General features: G+C 37.7%; 1 protein-coding gene across 4 annotated transcripts in view; it reads right to left on the reverse strand.

Moving 5' to 3' along the window:
• Nucleotides 1-12,047, reverse strand: part of FANCM (FA complementation group M) — a 131,606-nt gene that overhangs the window by 115,033 nt on the left and 4,526 nt on the right. For 3 of the 4 annotated variants that reach the window (XM_065594021.1, XM_065594019.1, XM_065594022.1), the window contains exons 2-4: nucleotides 11,224-11,396; nucleotides 8,942-9,019; nucleotides 6,757-6,915 (exon numbers count right to left, since the gene is read on the reverse strand). In XM_065594021.1, the coding sequence (XP_065450093.1) occupies nucleotides 6,757-6,915; nucleotides 8,942-9,019; nucleotides 11,224-11,396 (410 nt within the window). The remainder of the gene's footprint in view (nucleotides 1-6,756; nucleotides 6,916-8,941; nucleotides 9,020-11,223; nucleotides 11,397-12,047) is intronic. The other variant, XM_065594020.1, reaches the window with a different exon arrangement.

Raw genomic sequence — 12,047 nt, forward strand, 5'->3', positions numbered from 1 at the left:
TCCAATTCTGGGTACCATACCTTCAGGAAAGGTCTGGACAAACTGGAAAATCCAGAACAGAGCAACAAAAATGATAAAAGGTTTAGAAAACCTAATCTATGAGGAAAACAAAAACTGGGCATGGTTAGTCTTGAGAAAAGACTACCAAAGGGGGATCTGATAACAGTCATCAAATAGGTTAACGGCTATTATAGAGGAAGGTGATAAATTGTTCTCCATTACCACTGAAGGCAGGACAAATAGTAATGGTATTAATCTGCAGAAAGGGAGATTTCAGTTAGATATTCGGAAAACTATAATGGTAGTTAAGCTCTGGAACAGGCTTCCAAGGGAGGTTGTAGAATCCCCATCATTGAGGTTTTTAACAACAAGTTGGACAACCACCTGTCAGAGATGGTCTAGGTTTATTTGGGCCTGCCTGACCGCAGGGCATTGGACTTGATGATCTCCAAAAGGCCCTTCCAGTTCTACATTGCTATGATAGCTAGCATACAGACTTATTCTGAAACCCAGTAAGAAGTTAATCACATTACAACTGAAAAAGTGTATTTACAGGAAAAGTCCAGTGGTTAACTGTATACAATATTTATTAGATTACTTTGAAAATTTTCAAAGTAGTTTTTAGATGACATATTTGTTTCGAGTATCAGAGGGGTAGCCGTGTTAGTCTGGATCTGTAAAAAGCAACAGAGTGTCCTGTGGCACTTTTAAGACTAACAGATGTATTGGAGCATAAGCTTTCGTGGGTGAATACCCATGTGTCTGATGAAGTGGGTATTCACCCACGAAAGCTTATGCTCCAATACATCTGTCAGTCTTAAAGGTGCCACAAGACTCTGTTGGTAATTGTTTCAGTACCTCCAATCACAGTGAACACAGTTTACGTCTCAGTGGGACATATCTGAATGATACAGAATTATACTTTCCAGGAAGAGCTTAATTTGACAGACTAGGGTTGAAACAATATACTTTGAAACTTTGCTTTTCAATATCTTCTAACTGTTTTTCCAAAATATGTTTTATTCTATTAAAACATTTTGATTGATTTCACAAATGTAGAAGCTAACCCCTCCTCTCACCCAAATATTTAAAGAATACCATGAAAATTACAAGTGTACTGGTTTTCCTGAATTTGTCCTCACAAAAATTGCCCTGACTCAATGAAATGTTAATGGCAGATCTGCTCAAGCGTATGATCAAATTGCCCTCTTGTGGCGGCTGCCTACAAGAGATACCTAGGGAACACAGGGAGAGAAAGGAGAAAAAGAAAGATGTGGGAGCAGAGGTGAGGAAAGAGGATGAATAGTAAAGAAAAGGGAATGGGGAAGCTACCTGTCTCAAGTCCTATAACTCTCTGAATTTTTCCTGGGTACTGCTAGTGGCTTTTAGAGAGATTCAGTCTTACTTTGCCAGTTTTACAACTGGATGCAGTTTCCCCATTTAGTGATTTACAGTTATTTACTGATTAAAATATTTCACACCAGCTTTGCTTTGAATAGCTATATATTATAAGCTTTTCCCGAGTGTCTCAAAGATATCTTAAGTTATATTAAGGGTAAATATATAGCTTATACAGACCTATGAGTTTCAGTACAGGATCCAGAGATTCAGTTAGATTTGTTAGTCTCTAAGGTGCCACAAGTACTCCTGTTCTTTTTAGTTAGATTTCAGTTTCTGTCCAACCAATTCACATACATGGGAAATACAGGAAAGGGGAGAAATAGGTGGTTTCACAATAGTTTACCAAGATTTTCTGACAGACACTGAAAACTTTTGCATTTTGATTACTCAATAGTAATATTATCAAAACATGTTTTTGGCAATTCAAACTTCAAAAAATTTATGGGAAACAATGCCTATAGTCTGAAAGCATCAGTTTGTATCTAATCTACAGAGCAAATAAAACCTCAAACAAGTCTCAGTTATGCAGTTTTCAGTTCAGTTACAGAACTATTTAACTACTTTTGTGGGTGTCAAGCAAGGTCACAGAAACATTCTTGTTAATGTATAAGCTACAGAAAAATCTTCACACGGTATCTGAATGTGTGTTCTTCAGCACCCTGAAAACTGCAGTAAAATGTACAGTGTCATTTTATGTAAAACTATGGATTAATGTAGAACGTTAGTATTTATTATGAGTTGTGTTCGATTGCTTAAGCTGCTAGAAGCACCGATTAAATTTCAAGTTTGGATACAGTTTTCCATAGCCATACAGTGTATTATTTCTATAGACGGCCAATACACTAGTTGGTGCTAGGAGACATGGTTTCCTCATTTATAAACAAAACTATAAAAAAGTATTTTAGAGGAACATTGATTAAGCTTATTGAAATCTTGCTATTCTTACATACTAACATTTGAGGAGGCTGGGGAATAAATTTTTAACAAGTCATAACATTCACATTTGTCATGCTGTGGTACCCCATTATCCGTGGCTTCCCATTATCCGGTTAGACATTTTATTATGCTCCTATTGCTATACAGTAGAATCTCAGATTTACGAACACCTTGGGAATGGAGATTGTTTGTTACTCTGAAATGTTCATAACTCTGAACCAAACATTACTGTTGTTCTATCAAAAGTTTACAACTGAACATTGACTTAATACAGCTTTGAAACTTTACTATGAAGAAGAAAAATGCTGCTTTCCCCTTTTTTTAAGTAGTTTGTTTAATACAGAACTGTACTGTAGTTGCTTTCCCCCACATCTCTGCTGCTGCCTGATTGTGTACTTCCAGTTCCAAATGAGGTGTGTAGTTGACTGGTCAGTTCGTAACTCAGGTGTTCGTAACTCTGCGGTTCTACTGGACTTCCTCAAACCATTACTAAAGTAATTCATAATTTTAATGTGCAATGTTTAAATAGTTTGGACACAATAGATTGTTAAAAGCAGCTAACAAAACTGCATCCCTCGGATCACATCCTGGCAGTTTAAATATTTCCGCCTTAATACTGAAACATTGTTGCCCTACCTACTTTGTACTTTTCAAACCAGTGTTAGTGCCTAAAAGTTTAATCCAGTTAGTGTGAAACTCAGGGCCTTGCTTATTTACTTTTACAAAAATAATTGTTTAACTACAGAACTACAGTGGGATTTTTCCAGCTTTGTTGTATTACTGCTGTAGCTTGTTTTACGCTGTCCTTCACTTTCTCTGAAACTTGTGTCTTGTTTAATGTTACAGATTGCCATAAATAAAGCGTCAGATTTTATTGTGCATAGTGCACATGGTTCTAACTTTTCAAGCACATTATGTAATTAGCACACATATACCAGTATTTTTTAAAAAAACCGAGACATCTAACCTATGCTTACAGATGCTGAGAAAGCTTATTTAACCCATATATGCCTACTCTGGCCTTGGAAGGTTTTGCTGAGAACTTGTTGGGAGCTCTTAATTGAAAGGTGACATTCAGACTTTTCTCCAAACTATCTGAAGGACAAGAATTGTTAAAAAGCGTTGAACAGTGTCAATCAGATGTTATTTCCTTGTCGCTGTGATGTCATAATACTATTAGTTTCTTAATGACAGTCAGAAAATGACATAAAACAAGCTGACTTTTCAAAAAACGCTTTTCAGAACTTTCTGTTCTACTTCAGAATCTAATTGTGCACCTTTGCAGATCACCTTGAATCCAAAGCATAGCTAGCAATGAAACCGCAAAATCAGGAAAGGTATGATTCTATATCTACAAGGACTAGTTAGTCTAAAATGCAAGCTGGTAAAGATATTAAAAACCAAAAGGCTTTTTAAACTAGCTGTTTAATAACAAGCCACACACTTCTTGCCCAGCTTGAAAATATGGAACTAGTATGTACACGTAGTCTTATCATGACTTTGCTCTCTAGAAGCTGTCGGCCTGCAACTGCTATTTGAGGGTACATCCACCATGCAGCTAGAGGTGTAATTCCCAGCTCCAGTAGCTGTGGACGTGCTAGCTCTGACTAAGCTAACTTGCTAAAAATAGTTGCAGAAGCGTGGGAGGCAGCACAGTCTACCCACCTACGTACAATCCCATCCAGTCCCCTAGGCACACACACTGGCAGCTAACCCATGCTGCCGCTTGCACCACTGCAGCTATGCGGCTATTTTCAGCATGTTAGCACAGTCAAAGCTAGCGTGCGAACGTCTACCAAGATGGGAATTACACCTCCGACTGCAGTACGCTCTTAAGGGTAGGGAAGATCTCCTACTATGTGTCTGAAAAGTGCCGAGCACAGAGATGCCCTGATGTTAGTTGGGCATCTCAGTACTATTAGAATAGTAGTCTTTAATAACAATAGCTGCAGAGGGTCACAAAATCTTAAGAGTGAGTTTCCCATGATTCCCACTGGAGGCTAAAGATCCAAGAGTGAGAATAAACAATGTAGGATGTTTTGGAAATAAATTGTAAAAAAAACCCAAACAAACAAAAACAAAATGGAACACACACACACACACACACCCCCCATAAGAGGCATTTAATAAAGAGTGTCATGTGTGGACATTAAAATGTTTTCCCTCCCTTGCCCCATCACCATGTACACTTGAAAATGCTGCGATGATGACTGGCCCTGGAGGAGGACAGAAGGAGCTGTACACCTATCAGGGAAACCACAAACCTGTCCTCAGGGAGTGCAAGGGCCCAGGAAGGCTAAGTGCCAGTGCATGAGACACCTTGAGAGCCAGCAGGGGTCATGGCTCCATTCTCTTTTGAAGCAGGTGATGCACAAATGCAAGGAGAGTGCATACTGCATCCCTGAAGACATGCTGGAGTTACCTGAGCCCGTGCCATCTGAGGCATTTTAGCCTGCCTGTGTATTCTACAAGTAGAATGCAGAAGAAAACTGGTGCAGTACTCTTTCACTCTCCTACCTCCTTCACTGCAGCTATGCTTAGTGTAGGCACAAAAGACATCTTACATTCCAAATCAAAACCTCAAGTTCTCAGTGCCAAAACCAAAAAGTAAATTAATGCATGACTCAATGCATACTGGCACCCATTACAGAAAATAAAGTTTGGTCTACACATAGAAACTACACTGATTTAATTAAACTGATACAAATTTATGGTGGACACTTGTTTCAGTTTAGCTTAAATCTGCTCTAAATGGATTTAAATTAAACCAAAATAAGCATGTTTAAGCCAAAATGAGTTAAGGATTTGCACCGGTTTAAAACTTAATTTAATTAAATCAGTTTGACTGTCTAATGAAGATAATCTCTAAGGGCTGGTCCACACTGGGGTGGGGGATCGATCTAGGAAACGCAACTTCAGCTACGAGAATAGCGTAGCTGAAGTCGATGTTTCCTAGACCGAACTAGGTTTACTTACTGCAGGTCCACACGGTGCAGGCAAGCTTCCCCGTCGACAGCACTTCCTCCTCTCAGCGAGCAGGAGTTCTGCAGTCGACGGGGGAGCACTTCTTGGATCGATTTATCACGTCCAGATGAGACGCAATAAATCGATCCCAGAAGATCGATCTCTACCTGCCGAATCGGGCAGGTAGTGTGGACCTAGCCTATGATTAAAGAGCTGAAAATAGCTCCAGGTTAAAAAAAAAGCTCTCTCCTAAATCTAAAGACGTACAAATAAGAAAATGTTCTTCAGACACTTAATAGGACTCTTCACATAGACCCTAACAAAACTGATCATTAACATGGAAAGCAAATTACCCCTTCAACAACATGGCAGATGACCAACTTAAAAATACACAACATTTGGAGAAAACATGTTACTAAATCTAGCAACTGTGAACATGTATAAGCCTCATCCATTAATAAATTCCTGATGATTTCTAGAAAGAACCCCCATTTTTAAGTTAAGGAATCTGAAATTCATAGCTAGCAGATTGCTTATTTACTCATTCTATAAGAACTACTATTCTCTGTATATAACTTTTCTTCACAAAGATAAAATTTCTGTATAAAACACAACAATACTACTACTTTGTTTTTCTTATTAAAGAAGTCCAACAAGATGACAATTATAAATTACTACTTCCGTGATGCAGACATCTGTCTAATAGAACCTGACTGAGAACAGACAGGCCACTGAACAGCCATCAGTTAGCAGCCACTTCTGTTCATTGCTAACCTGGACTGTATTTGAACAGATTACTTATAGGTGAAGAATATCACCTCTCAATCAGCTCCTCAACCACACAGTTTACAATATTTTTTCTAGGCAATACTTTTTAAAGAAGAAAAATCTATTTAGCAGTACACTTACAAAGCAGCTAAGAATCAAAAGTTACATTTTTACAGGAAGGAAGACAAGCATTTGATTCAGTACTCATAGTATAGGAATAACTTTTGTGTACGTATAGCAATGAAATGGATAGCTTGAGAATTGTAGCCATCATATTAATACTCTTACACCAACCCACTTAAAATAAGCTGTCAATTTAGTTTAGGCTCAAACGTAGGTTTTGCAAGTTTCTTAATGGAGTAAGACACCATATAACTAGATTTTTTTTTATTTTAATCAAAGTTTAATTTTAAACATTACCTCATGCTGTTCTGAAGCCAAACAAAAACTTGAAGCAAGTGTATCAGAAGTATTAAGTGATACAGTAGTAACAAAAGTTAAACTGGCCATTCTGTTTTACTATCTGAACTAAATATAAGCAAAAAGCCAACAGCATAAATAATTTAAGTTAGCTGAACAAGCTACTTGACTTAGTACTTAAGAGGTATTAACGATACAGATAAGGATTTTACTACTATTTCTATAGTGACATGAGCTCTTTAATAGTAAAAAAAAGTAGTAACTCACCCTGATGTAGGCATTCTGAATTTCTGCTAGTTCTTTACCAAGTGGAACAACAAATTTTTCAACTTGTCGCTCATGAGAGTAAGGCTGAATATCTGGGGAATCTTCAGAACACAGCTCTATCTGTGCTATCAATAGGTTGGAAATAACTTCCTGGACAGCCTATGAAGAAGTCACAGGAAAAGAGTGTTTTACATAGTGTATTTTTCTTAATGTCATCTCACAGATATGTGAAAGTTATCAACACAGGGCCTGTAAAACTATTTGAAATAGCAAAGAAACGTTACCTGTATTGAGGGATCTGCAGACAGCAATTCATTTTTCAGCAGTCTCCACTACAACTAGGGGCCCTGACTTATCATTTCAGCCATTTTAAACGTAAGACAAAACAATGTAGTCAGGAAAATGCCCTACCACGTCATATACATAGCAAGTAAAACAATCATTAAAATAGTAATAAGAAAAAATACTTGAGTTAGAACTATTCTAGCACCATTTATTAAGTTTTGCTATAAAAACTGTCTGTATTAGCTGCAATAACCCTCCCTTGCTCCACCTATTCAGGCCAGTAGTCCAGCACATACAAGTGCATTAATATGAGAGGGATAATTTGTGACATTCATTATAAATGTGGTAAGAGTTTAGATCACTGAGTTTGGGAATTCCTTGTTTCCTCTGATATTATTTGGGAGAAGGTGGCATAACCTATTCAGACTAGTACTGTACAGCAACATTAACAGTGCCGCAGAAGCCACTTGTACCTGACTAGGATCATGCAGTTCTAATCAGCAAACTGCTGCTGCCAAGAGAGCAACACTCAAGTGATGATCACTCTTCTGGGGGGCTCTTTGTAAGAAGATGGGTGACGGGCAAAAAAAAAAAAAAAAGGATGAAACACTATGGATGCAAAGAGGTCACCATAGAAAGCATGTTAATGTGGAAAGGAGATCCAGAGGAAAAGGTGTAAGCAAAAGGATAATAGCATTTTGCTCAAATGAGCTGCACTACAGATGAAAGCTGCCATTACGATACCAAGCCTTAGGTAAGCACTGCCATGAGTCTCAGTTAATTTTTTTCTTGGATCAAATAAGCAATTTCTCTGAAGTATTTTAATCAAAGATTTCTATCAGAAAGCTAATATCATTCATAAAATGGGAAGGGCAACACAATCAAAGTAGGAAGCATCGTATACTGCATGCGGAAATTTCTCCTTCTAGATGGCGTTTTTCTATAATGCCCCCATGTACAAGATAGTGTATCAAGACAGTAAGTGTTATTAACTGTGGGATGCTGTGCCTACTTGCAATGAGGTTAGTGAAGCACTGTCAACCTAAGCCCGATTGCTTTGTTTCTATTAAATCCCAAAATGAACTAACCATCAGGAGACAGCATGGAAACACAGAACTTTCTTCCATTTCCAGATACAGTGTATACAGAATCATAGAATACCAGGGTTGGAAGGGACCTCAGGAGATCATCTAGTCCAAGCCCCTGCTCAAAGAAGAAGTAATCCCCAACTAAATTCCCAAATCACCCCCTCAAGGATTGAACTCACAACCCTGGGTTTAGCAGGCCAATGCTCAAACCACTGAGCTATCCCTTCCCATAGAAAAAAGAAAAATTGAATAATACCAACTTATTTCCTAAATACATTACTTTCATGTCCAGTACTTAATTTTTAAGTAGAAATAATTTGGGAAACTTCATACAAGGAAAGCACGTTACTTTTATTTTAAAGATTAAGGTGCCCAATTGCCTTAAACTCTGAAAATTCCAGCCTTAATTGTCCAGACACATTGTGTTGGATAGAGTAAAATCTATTTTACTTTGAACGCACATTCTTTTCAATCAGTACAAGCAACTGCAAGTTTATCATCATGTATTATTTTTTAGCACACAAAAGTATGCTAGGCACTTCACTGTACAAAGAAGACAGGGTCTTTGCTCTGGAGAGTTTACAATCAAATTTCAGACAAGATATAATGAAGGGATAAATGTAGGAAAAGGCAGAGGTTATAACAATAAGAATGCAATTACTCAAAGGCTTCTGCATAGCATTGTGGAATAATCTTTATTTGGTGCATTTTAATAGATTTCACTGCCTTCCATGGTATGCAAACTGGTACTAAAAATAGCTTCTATTGAAGCCACTCTAATTCTCAGTCCACTAATGCAGTACTTGACTCACCTTTGTGTCACTGCCTGGTGTGGCACTTAGAGCCAAGATTCTAAATTGGTTTGTGTATTTGCTCAGTTCCTTCACAACCTGACAAAAAAACAAGAGTTACATTAATACTCTTAAAGAGGAAAAGCTCTTACTCTCAATGGTTTACATATGTGAAAAATTAAAATTTAAATGTTCTGAAAAGTATTCTCCACTAAGTTAGTATCTAGCCTAGAAACAGAACCCAACAATAAATGATTGTCAATCTCCTCCCACCCCACCCCAAAAAGCTTAGATTATGTGAACTAGCTTTAAGAGCCAACTCTGCATACTAGAATAGGCATAGTCTTTTTTTTGTCAAGGTCAAATTTATTAGTCAAGGTATAGTCAATGTCCAGACTCAAGAGAAAATAATAAAAAAATGATAATAATAAGTAAATAAAAAGATTGCTGGGTCTGTTGAAAAGCATCTGGCAGTCTGGATTTGGTCCGCTGTTTGCCTATTACTAGAACTACTTGGGTGAGCATTGAAAGGATTATTACTGGATTCAGCAAGTGGATTTACAGCATATTAGCCAAATGAGCTGCCAAAAAGGAAATCTGGAGGGGCACTCTGAAAGCCAGCATTTGCAACCTGAGTGCAAAACTAGTCTGAAATTATGAAGAAAATGGCACAACAAAGGAGCTGGACTAGGGGGCAAGAGCTGCATAAAACCACATGCACCCATCTGTCTCTCATTGCAAACTTATTTTTATGGCAACTGGAAAAGTGGCAGGCTGTTCCTTTGAAGCCATCTATATTCCCATTCTTCACCCAGATCAACTCAAAGTCAAATACACAATTAATGTACAGGGCTGCAGGATCAAGTAGCAGCCTGGCAACACAAGCATCTATTCTCCTATAGCACTTAGATATACTGTGACCAACAGGCAGTCTTCCGCTGAGTGGGGAAAAGTATGTGAACCATTGGAAGGCCACAGAAAAGTGCTAAAAATATCAAATAGAAATTAAAAAAAAAATACAGAAAATAAAAGTCAACAGATAGAAGAGGACAAGGGAATTAAATATACACATTAAAAAGTGATGGTAGCCATGCCCAAGTATAGCAAGACAGGACAAGGAAAAATGCATTAGAGAAGCATTTTATATGCCAATTCCACAGCAAAGGTGACTAACAAAGGAAGCTGGGAACCACTACTCTGCATTAAGTAAGCTCACAAAATTCTCAATGAAATGTGAGCCTTGTTTCCGCACAACACAGGTAAACGATCACCACAATGGTTAAAAAAAAAGAAAGAAAGAAAAGAATGCTACTTTGAACTTTAATAGAATAAAAAAGTATTTCATCCTTTGTCAGATGCTCAGAAAGCAACACAACCTGTACATTTACATTATTACAAAATGAAAACAAGTTACTAAAGGGTTTGAAATTGGGGAGGGCTGCAGGAAGGAGGAGGTGCAGCTATGGTGAACAAGCCTGTTCTCTGCTTTAATTCTAATAAAAATAGAAGCCTCAACGTTTTCCTTTATGTGCCATATTATACAAGTCTGCTGCTTGTCCGTTTTCCTACACAAAGGTCTAATAGGGAACCATCTTAGTGCCACATTAGTTCACTGCAAATTTCTCAATACATGACTTGCTTCATAACTTTAAAACGAAGTATTGATAGAGAGGGATTTAACCAAGATACTTCAATGCATTTTTCACTGCATGAGACAAGACCACAACTGAACGGACAACAGTGGGTCATACTGGGCTCAGAATTTATTTCAATTTAAATAAAGTTTTTTTCAGAAATGAGGTTTAATTTGCAATCTCTAAGATTGCTGCCACTGGGGTCTCCTGTTCAAATTTTTAATTCCTTGCCGATACATGCCACGCAGACTGCAGTAGATTGTGCTCATAAACATGCCCATGCCCTGTAGAAACAGCCCCACCCTACAAATGCATTTTTAATTTCTTACAATCTAGGGTTTAAAAATGAATTTCTGAACAGAAAATGCAGTTCTATACCCAACTATACAAAATTTTTATCGCCCCATCTACTTAAGATTTCATAATACAGTTAGAAGGTTCAGCATCTTGTGTACATTCTTCTTGCATGCAATTTATCCATTACTTGTATCAAGGTATTATAAGCCATAAAATAATGTTTTCGTCTTTGTTAATTTCTTACCAAATACCTCAGTTTAAAAAACTGCAGAGCAATCTGCCTACGGTAATACATTTGTGCTTAAATTATCCATGATTGCACAAAGAAGGGCTCATAAGATTGTGCAGTTCACATTAGTCCACCATTATTACCTGGCAGTAGGCGTAGTTTCCAAGAGCTTTGTGGGCTTCATCAATAACCAGACATTTTATTTCTGTAGCAGGACAGGTTCCACGAGAAAGATCATTTACCATTACTTGAGGTGTAAGAAAAAAGACCCTCTTATTGTGCCAGATTTCTTTCCGATTGTGAACCTGGGTACCCCCTGGAAAAAAAAAAAAAAAAAGCACCACAGATTTCAATTAGTTGTTACCACTCAAGAGAGAAATCTTGGAGTCAGTGTGGATAGTTGTCTGAAAACATCCACTCAATGTGCAGCGGCAGTCAAAAAAGTGAACAGAATGTTGGGAATCATTAAGAAAGGGATAGATAAGACAGAAAATATCATATTGCCTCTATATAAATCCATGGTTGCCCCATCTCAAAAAAGATATATTAGAATTGGAAAAGGTTCAGAAAAGGGCAACAAAAATGATTAGGGGTATGGAATGGCTGCCATATGAGAAGAGATTAATAAGACTGGGACATTTCAGCTTGGAAAAGAGACGACTAAGGAGGGATATGATAGAGGTCTATGAAATCATGATTGGCGTGGAGAAAGTAAATAAGGAAGTGTTATTTACTCCTTCTCAAAACCCAAGAACTAGGGGTCACCAAATGAAATTAATAGGCAGCAGATTTAAAACAAGCAAAAGGAAGTATTTTTTCACACAACACACAGTCAACCTGTGGAACTCCTTGCCAGAGGATGTTCTGAACACCAAGACTATAACAGGGGTCAAAAAAGAACTAGATAAGTTCATGGAGGATAGGTCCATCAATGGCTATTAGCCAGGATGGACAGGGATGGCGTCCC

This window comes from Chrysemys picta, chromosome 4, assembly GCF_011386835.1.
Source record: "Chrysemys picta bellii isolate R12L10 chromosome 4, ASM1138683v2, whole genome shotgun sequence".
Lineage (NCBI taxonomy): Eukaryota > Metazoa > Chordata > Testudines > Emydidae > Chrysemys > Chrysemys picta.